The 12,607-nt window shown below is 40.3% G+C and overlaps 1 protein-coding gene across 2 annotated transcripts in view; it reads right to left on the bottom strand.

Moving 5' to 3' along the window:
- Positions 1-134: 134 nt before the first annotated feature.
- NECAB1 (N-terminal EF-hand calcium binding protein 1) overlaps positions 135-12,607 on the bottom strand; it is a 39,276-nt gene continuing 26,803 nt past the window's right edge. Inside the window, exons 6-13 of one of the 2 annotated variants that reach the window (XM_079983172.1) lie at positions 10,209-10,345; positions 8,013-8,125; positions 5,761-5,837; positions 4,980-5,033; positions 4,409-4,521; positions 3,184-3,258; positions 2,396-2,487; positions 135-567 (exon numbers count right to left, since the gene is read on the bottom strand). In XM_079983172.1, coding sequence (XP_079839298.1) covers positions 539-567; positions 2,396-2,487; positions 3,184-3,258; positions 4,409-4,521; positions 4,980-5,033; positions 5,761-5,837; positions 8,013-8,125; positions 10,209-10,345 — 690 coding nt within the window. In that variant the 3' untranslated portion in view covers positions 135-538. Of the gene's footprint in view, positions 568-2,395; positions 2,488-3,183; positions 3,259-4,408; positions 4,522-4,979; positions 5,034-5,760; positions 5,838-8,012; positions 8,127-10,208; positions 10,346-12,607 lie in introns of both variants that reach the window. The other variant, XM_079983173.1, reaches the window with a different exon arrangement.

The following is a 12,607-nucleotide window of genomic DNA, read 5'->3' as shown; positions in this document are numbered from 1 at the left end:
TTTTGGCTGTGCATGGGCTTACAGTGGAGCTTTCCATTTTTCAGTAATAAATAGTAAGCTTGGCTTAACAGAGTAGCAGCAACAGCTAAATATGAGCTGTTAATATAAATGAAAAACTTGAGTCAATCCAGGAGTCTTGCTTCCCATTTAGTTCACGTATGTTATATAGAATAGCTTAGTATCCATGTTGGGCTGACTTCACTGCACACCATGTTATTAAGCAAAAGGCATCAATGTCCAATATAAGCATATAGGTTAAATCTACATCCTGCTCTGTGTCCAGAAATGATTTCTCAAATAGTTAGATAGTTAAAACACACAATAAAAGCACTATGCACAATAACATAAACAGAGAGCCATATGAAACAAATTAAAATCAATAAATACCATTATATAATTCCATAAAGTAGCAACAAATAACTTGTACAATGTGGCCCTTTTTAAAAATGGAAGGAATGTTATCTGCTAATTTTAGAGGCTATATATATTTTAAAGTAATGCAGAACATATGTCATTAATAGGAATTATAGCCAAGCTTCTAGTTGTTGTTGAGGATCCACCAGGAAGCTGAAAAGGAAGTATTTATGCTGATTAGACAATTCTAGTATTTCAGCAACTTCTTAAATTGTACTAGCTATTTTGGCTTTTAATGAATGAGTTTATTCTAGCCATTTAACAGTTTGCACAAATGAAGGCACAGCAATATTCAGAGCTTTTCATATGGAATAAGAAGCTGTAACTAAAGCAAACTACCAAAATGAAAATTGTAGGAAAATGGTTGTTCATGCCTATGTGGCAAGATGGGCGCATGGGTGGAAATTTACTGCAGCCTGACCTTTTGGCCCAGCACAGAAAATAAACCTGGACTGTCACTAAATCAGGTACATGTTAACTAAGCTCTGATTGGCGAAAGGAAAAAAGAATTGGGCAACCTTTCTGTAGTAGCAGAAATTTTATCAGCTAACCAGTGAAACACAGTGATATCTCTACCATGGAACCTGGAGAGAACAGGTGAAATTTTATTATCTCATATGATCACATACACGTACTGTTAAATTGAAACACAGTTTCCAGGTCCCCAGAGCCCTAAGACCAGGAGGGTTCTAATATTGCTTATTATATCACAAAAGGGAACACATGAGGCAGTGTAAAGGGGAATCCAATACGTATTGTTATTTAGAGCACTTAAATAATTACCACCTTTGGTCCCAGTCAGATACCGAATGCCAAAGATGGAATAGAATAGTGCCGTCACATTTTGACTGACATTACATAATCTTTGGAGTATTTATGCTTTTGCATTCATTTCGCTTAAAGATAAAAATGCCAATAGTGAACAGCCATTGGCAACTCTCTATCAATTTCAAAAGGTCTACTCTGATTAGGACTAACATTGGATACAACCCACTATCAATGTTGTTCCCCCTCGTAACATCCCATCACTACTAATGTATGCTATTCTCGCTAACCCAAATAAATGCATATAAGAAAAGTAGTATTCCAGCTACCACAATGTGTATGTAATGTTGGAATTGATCCTGCTCAACATGGCTAATGCTTTACATTTAATTTTTTGGGGTTAATCTTTTAAGATTGCAGGAGCAGGGAAAATGGCCTATCATTTAAACAGATTTTACTCCAACCAAAATTCCTGGTTTGTACTAATTTCAGAGCTATATCTGGTAGTCTATATATGTTTTCCCATATATATTTCCTCCTGTAGGACTAATACCAGTTTTAAGGGGAGATTTAAATCAGTTGTTCTTAAACCCCTCACTCAGTGCCGTACTCTGAATTTGTTTCAACTGCACCCAATGGCTCCTAGTAAGGTTTTCTGTGGATTTATTAAAAATGAGAAACCCTAATCACAGGTCTCCCACATTATACTTATGCCTTGAATAGAAGGCATAATTCTACCTTCTATTCAAGTGACAATTTGAATGGTATTCATATATTATGCCATCAAGTCATTTATATTGAAGATAAAATATTGCTTGTCAAATTTGGTCTATGTTTTAATTTGTTGGAAGCTTCCTTGAGTGACTGAGGCAACCCAGTCAGATGGGCAGCATATAAATAATAAATTATTATTATTATAACAGTCATACATATGACTTCACTGCTTAAAAAGATAACCTGTTACTCAGAATCATGTTCCACCCTGTTCAATGGGACTGACAGCTGGGAAATTATGCAACCCTACGTACACTTACATGGGAGCAAGTTCCATTGAATGTCCTACTTATGAGTAAACATGCATAGGATGTCATTAGTGGGAAATCCCTATATAGATGCTTCTTTTCTTCTGGAATGGAAAATAGGTGTTGAGGGAAGAAGGGATAGAATGAGGGCGAGAGAACTTTTTCATACAGATAACTATTAACAGGATGATTACCAGGCACTAGCATAGTTGTAATATGTTCTGGAGTTTCCAGGCAATCCACATTACTTCTTTGAAATGTCTTGCTGTAGTTCATCTGCAGGTGGCTATAGAAATAAGAGTGATAACTTCATTTGCTCTTTCTCCTTCCTATATCACTTCACAATTTAAAATAAAATTGAATAGGAAGCCCTCTTGGTTTACAAATCTGCAAAGCCTTTATTATATAGTATGAGATTGTTAGATAAAAATGTACTACTGAGTTAACCATAAATAATAGTCCAGTTTACAGCCTACACAATCAAAAACCCAGCACTGATCCATGTATTCCTGAGATGTTTGTTTGGTGGCCGCTAGAAAGTGTGAATTGAACCAGAATATCTGTTTTTGTATGGAACATTTCTATGTTTTGTTAGAAAACCTCTTCAGGGTTTTAATACATCAGTACATTTATCTTTTTCAAGTCTATTTCATGTCATCCTAATGTGCTTTTGCTTATTTTATGAATACTTCCATCCAAGTGTTCTGAAGGATCAATGCATTTGGAATGGAGACTTGGTATGCTGCGGAAAAGTATAATAATTGGACTATTCTAGCTGATCAGCCAATTAATATACGTAGGAAACGATCGGGCAATATGCTACTTGTATTTAACATGTCCCGCCCCCAGCTAGGTGATGCTGATAAATATTTGTTCTGGAAAATCAGGTTTTGTTTCTAGTAACATTAGTTGTAAATAGCTGATATTTTGAACTATTTATAATTTTGTCCATAATAAGATATACACATGGCATTTTGTGTACCTGTTCCAGGCATTGTTCTCCCAGAATTCATAAACGATGAAGCGAGATTCACCAGAAAACCTCTGAATAGAAACACTAATAAAACAACAGAATTAATTTGATAAGTAGATAGCAAAGCCAGTATGAAGAAGTAATAAGTTTGGTTAAGAAGTAATGAGAACCCTGGCTTCTCACTTTGAGAAGAAGCTGCCTCATGCCTTGGACTTAAAAACTCCCAACCTCTTTGGTGGCCACAAGGAGATCGAAAATTGTTTCCTATCTTAAACTGAACCAGAGTTCCCTGTAATGCCCAAACTTGAAAAACTGTGGTTTGTTTTATTTTCAGATCATTTTATTCACCTTCAACTGAAATTCTGTTAGTTTTTTTGCAAGAAAAGAGGAGTGGGACACTAAATCCAATCCCTCCCATTCCAAAAAACAGACAAATCCTGATTGGTAGGATTTCAACTTTATAAAGAAGTGATGCAGTTCTGGCACCTAGATCTTGGAGGGGAACCCCACAAGCAGCAGCTGTTTGTACTTGGGGTTTGTTATCCATCTAGAAATATGTACAGGAAAGCCTCTTGTCATGCAGTTTGTCCCACAGCTAGAATGGTATGCAGATCTTCAGTACTGGAATGATATATATTCCTACAACTATACTTGTATATAACCTTCCATCCAAGTTCTCTGCAATGTTTACATAAATGGTAAAATACAATTTGAAATAAAAACACTAAATCAAAAATAAGTCACACAACCAGCTAAAGTCTTTAGGCTTTACTTGTTTTCAGCTGTATAAATTAAGACACAAATTGTGTCAAATCAGAAAGAGACCAGCAGGTGTCACTATGTACATATGGAATACAGTGTGCCAGGAAAAAAGCAACCATCTCTTTTTGCTATATTCAACAGGTGACTGCAAGTACTGTATGTTAACCTTTTTTCTTTAAAGAGTAATTCGTTGTTGCTCATAAAACTATTTGGTTTGTTGTAAACATCTAGTTTTGCAGTCCATTTTGCTTTATGTTAAGTATGGCTTCTTTTTTGGAGCAGATATTTAAGTTCCATTGAAATTAATGGGAGTTTCGAGCTACTAACTTTGGCTGGTGCCGGGTCATAATGTGAGGGGTGCTTATAGAACCCCTTCACTAGTTGTCATTCTGATGACTTCTGATGGAATTCTAAGCGGAAACTTACAGCCCTCTAAATTTTCTCATCCTCTGGGGGCAGCAAATGTACTCACTGCAGGCATCCATCCTGAGAAGAGGCTGTGTCCACATACTGCTTCAGAGCAAACCGGAATTGCTCCAGTTCTTCTTCTATTACTGACATCTGACGTTGAACTATCATTATGTGCTGAAAAAAAAAATTTAGACAATATTATTGGTGAATGCATTGCACTCCTGATATCAGAGCATTTTTATCTTGCCATCTGAGTTGATTGCATACAATAATATACGGTACAGTATGTAAAAATATTTTATATGTAAAAATAAGCAATATAATGCAAAGGAGTTTTTTTTTAAAAAAAGGCTGAATAAAGCAATGATGTAACTGGATCTTTCCTCTAAATGTAATATAAATTGTGTTACTTATGAGGGTCCTATTGGAATGCTCAGTAAGACAATTTTGCATCCTTACTCATAAGTAAGCCTTACTAAGGCCAGTGGGACTTACTTCCAAATTAGTATGCATAGGATTGCAAATCCTTGTTAATTAAACCAGAATAGAATATCCAAAACTTTCTTTATGCTTCCATGCAGAGATAACTATTATCCTCATCAATTAATAATGGGGGGGGGGTTGATACTTACAGATTTAGTGTTTTCTTCAGATACCTCTTCTTCCAGTGGCTCAAGCTTTAGATCCTTGCCAACAGGATGGAGGAGAAATGCAAACAAAAGTACCAGATATGAACTATCCACACAGTCTTCCTCTGACTTTGGCTTACAAGCAGCAGAACCGTGGCAATTGGCCAATTTCGTTATAGTCTAACATACCTAAGCTGTTTTTGGAATATGAGAACAGCAGAAAAGTAACTGTGTGCCTTGGGAAATAGATCTAAGAAACAACTTCTATTTTGTAACCGCCTGCCTATTGCCATTGGGATGTGCCACTGCTTTTATATACTTAGCATGGATTCAAACTGACCTTCATATATGTAACAAGTAACACGTTTCAGCAACGAGGAAAGAAAATTTTTGGAGGTAGATAGGAAACTAGTTATGGATACTGCCACTGCTATACCGTGCTGGCTGGGATAGGGAAAGATGCGGTACAAACTGACCAGACATGATTGAGAGCTCCCAACTGTGTCTGCTGCATGGTGGTGAGAGTAGGGAAGAAGGCCCACTTCTCTGCCTCCATCCCATCATCAAGCACCCACCAGCTGAGGGTTTTTTGTGATATGACCTACAACATGCTACTTCAACCCTTGCCCTTCAGTGGCAAAGAGGGCTACCCAGGTAGGTTATTTAGCTCATTTAGTGGATGTTGTACCTGCTCTGCTACTATCAGTCAGGGAGGGAAGGAGAGTGCGGTGCAGTAAGGATACAGAGGTATTCTTTACAGATTAATGAAGGAACTTGTGCTCACCTTCTGCTCTAGCCTGTCAATCAGTTTCTGGAGTCTGTTTATTTGGGTCATCCACTGGTTGTCTTCCTCCAGCCAGCCTTTAGGAGACGTAAATAATGGAGTTTTAAAACACTGTTGAAAACTATGGCTTTCTTTATTCACCTCTTTATTTTGATGTGCATGTTTTCATCCATTCAAAGTACTGTTAATGTTCAACCTGGATGATGCTCTTCCAAACATGGATAATAGCATTTTCCTACAAATAAGTATTCCACATGACTCAACATTTCTTACTAAATGCAGTTAAGAAATTCTTAAGTCTTTCTTGCCCTGCAGTTTACGGTTACTCCAGTTTATAATTAATTCTGAGAACATAATCTACGGGGTCAGAGAAGTGACATCCTTCAGGAGTTATTCCAGACTACATAGTTCCTTTTTCTTCCTGGACACTGTGTGGAGATGCAAAGCTTCAGAAGGTGCAAAATATACAAGATCGCATGCAGAAATGGGCTGCTTAAAAATGGCTGCCCGAGCTTCTTACAGTACCGATACTTTGGTTTACACAAAATGCCTTTGCTGTCTTTATGTTTAAAGTACAGTAAGACTCACACAGCAGATGCAGTATTTTCCGATAAGCACGTAGCCAGAAGGGTGGGAAGAGTTCTTAGAAAACGTGGAGGACTGTGATTCATCTTCAAAATGAATGCTCTGCAAATAACTCCAAACTTAGAGCGGCTTTTTCCAGTGGCTTTTTCAACATGCAAAAATGGCCCCCATCCTGATCCTTCTTATGCACACAAGTCTGGCTGAAATTAGCAGTGTCACCTGTGGCAGCTCCTGGTGACAAAATGTTGCTGGCACTGTGATGTGTAAAATCTCTTTTCCCTTTGTAAGATTGTTGGCTGGTAGATAGAGACCTTAGATTGTTCGTGGTAGATAAAACCTGGCACAAGGAAATACCTGTCTGGTTTATGGGGTTTATTGGCATTTTGTTTGTTTTAAAATGGCAACTACAGGAGAATCCAGTCAAAATTGGGACTGTGTTATGTGGGAATGGCTTTAACCCTTTATGCCACAGTCCTAATTAACACCCCCTCCCCTGGTAGCTGCTATTGGCTCTGGAAGGGGAAGCTTTCACACTACAGCAGACTTTTTTTGATTCATGATAAAAACAGTTGCACTAGATGAGTGCAAAGGACAGCTACAGAAATTGCTCTGTCCTGACTGAGCATATATAGGAAGGAACACAGCTTGTTCTATAAACAAAAAGGGGGGTAAATCTGTCCAAAGGCAGCCTTTTGTCAAGCAGCAACAGGGACCCTTGATCTTGCACACCTGTTTTTGAAATGCCTCAATACCCTACCTTGAGCTAAGAGGAGTTCCCTCGTATCCGAGAGCAGTTTTCTCAAATGCTAGATGTGCCAGGGCAAGACTGAAGTTGGTCATAAAGGAAGGCACTCTGCATGTGTTCAAATATGTTTGCATTTCAAAAGATGCATTGAAAACCAGTTTGGGAGCTCTTACTTTTATCATCTGCATGATTTCTACAGCCCTTTTAAAACACGGAAGTTTTTCAAGCCCTTTGTCCCTTGCAACAACCCTGTGAGATTAGTTGGTAACACCTCCACTACAGAAATAGGGAACTGCAGGTAAAGACAGAGATCTAGGTGAGGTGGACAGACTGTTCAATTATGACTACAAGTTGCTTGATTTTCTCCACTTGCTTAATTGTATATGCAAAAAGAAGGGCCTGTTTTTGATACTGCTTTGATTTTACCTGTTCCCCACATTCCAATTTAATATTTTCTCTGATGTTGGATAGCTTCTGGCTTTTCTGATTTCACTGTATTTTTACAGACAGTTTGTCCAACTGGCAAATAAAAGTTTAGGGTGATATATGCAAACTACTGCACATGTCCACTATATGACAGGAGTTCACACCAGACTTGTCAGGGCCAATTGAAGTGACAACTTAGGCCCATTTTGTAAATGTATCCCTTAAAGCACCCAAATCACTCATACATGCATCATCCAAATGTCTTGTATTAGCACTTGGACTTGGCAGGGCGCCTTCTTTTTTGCATTATCCCTCCCAACTGTACACTTGGTGGAATATAAGAATTAGCAGAATTACCTTTTACGGGGATTAAATTTTCATATTAATTTAAATGAAACTTGCTATTTTACTTTATATGACTTGTTCTTGGTGGTTACAACTTGTAAAGCACAGAAAAGCAAAAATATGATACTTCTCTTAAATAACGTTACTGTACCTTGGTTAAAAAGAGGGCTGACTGGAGAAAAACTGCTGTTCCTTTGGAGTCTTCGACTTGAACGTCTTCCCAGCTGCTTAACTGCAAGCACCTCTGGCTTTGCTGGCCTTTGTCTTACAAATAAATATATTTATATATGCATAAATCAATTGGATTAATGAAACTGTCTCTTTATTCTGAGCATGTTTCCAGTCCTCTTCACACATACAAACACACATACTAGGAGCTGCCGAGTCACAGAATGTAAACATTCTGTCTGCAGAGGGTCTGTCACAAATTTGGCATTTGCCACAGAGCCTAGAACATAACCTTGAGCCGATCTAGGTAACTGGAAAGCAGCTTGGCCTTGGGGAGAAAGGGGGAGTCATTCACCTATCAGAATGAAATAAACATCCCAACAGTAAAGGTGTGCATCTGGTTCATACCAGAGCTCAAATACTGAACTGATGCAAGCTGCTTTTTTCTGAGGTGACATATGGCTTCAGTGGCTGAGGGGCAATACGATTCCATGGAGCCTCCTCTGCCATCAGAGAAGAAGATCCAACTCTAGAGGGCTTGCCACTCTGGCCATGGAAAACTCTCCCACCATTGCTATTCCAACAGCAGTAAAGCCAGGAATGGGGTGTTGCCCCATGGGGCATGCCCTTCACTGTTCAGAGAAGGTGCGGCTGCAGGGAGCTTGCTACCTCCTCCCTGCCAGAAAGTATAGTCTGCTCTTGCTGTCATTTGCCCTAGGACTGCAGAAACCACAAGGGAATTGGCTCCATCCACTGGCCAAAGGAACAAGAGCCACCAACTCCTCTTCAAGCAAGAACAGCAGTGAGGGAAGCTCAGCCTAACTATCCATAACTGTTTAGCACTTTGTTCAGGCCCTGAAGGACTCAGCTTTCCCACCCCACCCCACTCCCTTTATGTAGTTTGCAAGTCTGACAGCAGGGCCTGTTTTTCTCTCTCTTACTGATGTGAGCTGTTTGGGGAGGCAACAGTTATCTGAAAAGCAGGCTAAAAGTATGGCAAACAGCTAAGGAAATGCCCAGGGAAGCCATGCTCCCCCCACCCCCAAGATGCTAAAGCAACTCCATCTCCAGAGTTGGAGTAGGTAGTTCTCACCCACTGGCTGCAATGGGAGGAAAAGTTTATAAGAAAGAATAATGTGGCCACCCTTCTTCCCTGGCTGCTGTGAACTTGCAAGGCTCTGGATGTGGCAGTTGACCCACTGGAAATGCAAACACATACCTTCCCCAGTAGGTAAGATTGCTCTTGAAAAAACATTGCTTGGGTGGAATTCAACTTAGAGTGAATGAAATGAAGAAACATGATAAGGTTAGGTCCATCAATGTCAACTGAGTCTATTCTGAGTAAAACCTAGTTGAATACCACCCCGTGGGATCACCATTCACTGGAAGGAAATGTATTGAGACTGACAGTGGCTGTGGAAAACCCACAAGCAAGATCTGAGTGCAAGGGCACTCTTCCCCTCCTGTGGTTTCCAGCAACTGGCATTCAGAAACATTGCTGCCTCTGACTGTGGAGACAGAGCCATAGCCATCATGGCTAGTAACATTTGATAGTCCTCTCCTCCATGAATTTGTCTAAATTTGCCTATTATGTTTTTCCGTCCACGAAACATTTCTCTAGTGCTTTGCAGCCTCCCTGGCTGCCTGTACTTCCTGATCTGAAAAAGCCTCATGGAAGAAATTACATCTTCCCCAGGGTTATGAATGATGTAAGGCAGGCTTCCTCAACTTCGGTCCTCCAGATGTTTTGAGACTACAATTCTCATCATCCCTGACCACTGGTCCTGCTAGCTAGAGATCATGGGAGTTGTAGGCCGAAAACATCTGGAGGGCCGAGGCTGAGGAAGCCTGATGTAAGGGCACCCAGGAAGGCTGCCCAGTGTTGACTGCTACTGAGATGATTTCTAGAATAAGAGAGGGGAGGGAGACATTCATTCACAGACACGCCTTGACCACTTGAAAAGTAAGTTAAGCGCAGCTTTGATAATTTTGCAGCAAAAACTTTTCTCATTCCTAGGTGGAAACTAGCTGGGGGGAAACAAGGGATATAATTTCAGCAGAGGACTTGTTTCTACAATCGCAAGGTAATAGGAGCACACAGCATTACTCAGCTGCAACCTCCCCCTGGAACAATTCCTGATACGTTTCCACAGGGGTGGGGGAGCAGTTGAAATCTCACTTATCTTGACGGGTTTGTTCCTCTGTGGTTTCCATGGCACACTCCAGGGAATTGTGGAGCGACTGTAGCTGATTCACTGTTTCTTTCAGCAAAAAGCGAGTCACAAACTGTTCCAACTTGGAAGCCTCCTGATAATTCTACAGAAGAGAAATAGACACTAGCAGAAAGGGAAAGTGTAATATTTCCCACTTTTGCAGCTTTCCTCCTAAACATCAGCTGCACACACTCTGTATTCCGTGGTCTCATAAGAAGACAGCATGTGCTCATAATGTGATTCTAAAGCAATTTCTATAGTATTTTTCCAAATAGGAAAAAGAAAGAAAAAGCACAGGACAGGAAACAGGGCAGTAATTCCTACACTGCTGAGACAGAAGTTCTATTGCGGATCAAGGAATACCTGAGTTAAATCGTTAGCAGGTCCCGTGAGCCCAAACTATCCCCACCAACACAGGAGGCTGCCTTCTGCATCTCTACGGTTCCCTACTAAATCTTTCCGGTTGAGCTGGATAATTCTGCCCTGTCTATGCTAGGAGTATTTGAAGCAAAAGCAATGCAGGAGAAAGGTCTGTTGTCATAGGAGGCTGCCTGTTGCCTCTCTGCATGATTCATCATGAGAGGTGGTAACTCTAATTACAGATAACTTTTAATCTATAGGCAAAACTAGGTGATGCATTAAATGTGTGATAGCATCTAAGCTGTCCAGTTTCCTTTTCTTTCTGGCAACCAAGGGGTTGGCCTTCCAGCCTGCAATATACAGCGAGAGAAAGTTAACCCTCCCCAAGTAATCCTGACCAAAATTTGCCCCCCAAAATTATTATTTGCCCTTGGATGGAAACTGCTATTTCTGCCAATTGCTTGGCAGGATTTCCTTCTGGGATGAATAGTCATTTTACAATGTGTGTGGCTTTTCTCAGGACCAAGCATGGTTAAGTCTCACATGATTCTCACTGTCCCCTTCTCCATCATTTCCCCCTGTTATTTCAGAGGAAAAGCTTGAGACATTAAATACACTTCTAACATAATGCTTAGTTTGGCACTCAAACACACTCCAGCAATTAACCTACAGGTGTCAGAAATCATAGATGGGAGTGGTGAGGGAGGCAATACTGTTTACTGCAATTATTACTTTTTATAGCAAGATTAACAAAAAAAAAAAAAGAGGGGAAGGAAAACAAAAAAGAGAAAAGGAAACAAACTCACATTAATAATACAATGATCATCAGTGCATCCATTTCATTTTAAACATATAAGTTGATACATGCCATCCATATGTCCTGATAATCAAATAAAATTGGTGTTTATGAGAAATATGTTCAAAGTGTAGCAAGGCCAGAAAAGGCCTTGGGCTATTGCATAATAGATGTGTATATCCTCCCAAGCTTGAAGTACAAGCCTCTTGGGGACCATCAGGGCATGCAAAATCCACTTTTGTCCTGCCATTAGTTCCCATACCACAGGTATGGGATAATTTAGAAGTACATGAACAACTGTAAATGCCAAGGATTTCGCTAAATGACATTATACAGTCCCAAGGCATGGTCTGAAGGACCAAGATGCAGCAGCACAGCTGTAGTTGTGGGTTAAAGATTTAAACACAAAGGGAAGCTTTTAAACTATAGAATACACTGCCATTAGAGTACAGAATTCATCTGTTGTGCAGGAGCTCCCAATGAACTCTAACTGTGCAACCTGAATTGCCCTGCATGTGACTGAATCCTACCTGAAAATAGCAACCGTCTGGAAGCATCCTAAGACAGAAACACATGCTGTTCCCGCTAGGACATCAAACAGTTATTGAAATCCCAGCTGTGAAGCTGTCCCATGTACCACCCATGCTAATTATGCACCTGAAAACATTAAAGTTGCCACCAACATTAATCAAGCCTGCGATATCACAATTCATAATAGCTGCTACTTCTAAAGCTAAAGGGTGCGGGGAAGCCTGGCAGGACAGATTGTCTGTGACTCCCTTTGGCGCCGCTCTGAAGCTGGCACCAGCTCCACGTGAAAAACATTTGCGGTGGCCTCTCAAAAGTGACAGAACGCGTTTGTACCAGCAAGGCGAATTTCCGCCTCCCCCTAAATCGTTCGACATGGCTCCTCTAATTGGATTAAAGCTGCCATAGTATCCAGCAGGGCTAATTCCATCGCTGGGAGCTTTGATTCTTTGTGACACCACGCCAGGACCATCCACAGTAATGCTGCTGTAATGGGAATTGAAATTCATATTCTGTGGCAGATACCCAAAATGGCTGCCTTTGAAGAGCAGTATCCTTTGTTGACAAATGGACAAAATATTGGCAAAGGGGTTCTCAGAAGATCTGCCTCGCCTGCGAGCGGTTTGGTGACATAAAAGAGGCTTCAGTGACGCATGATCAAAGGATGTTCAAATCTATAAA

The sequence above is a fragment of the Podarcis cretensis genome, assembly GCF_951804945.1.
Source record: "Podarcis cretensis genome assembly, chromosome: 7".
In the NCBI taxonomy this organism is placed as follows: domain Eukaryota; kingdom Metazoa; phylum Chordata; class Lepidosauria; order Squamata; family Lacertidae; genus Podarcis; species Podarcis cretensis.
This window is presented reverse-complemented; position numbering and strand designations above follow the sequence as displayed.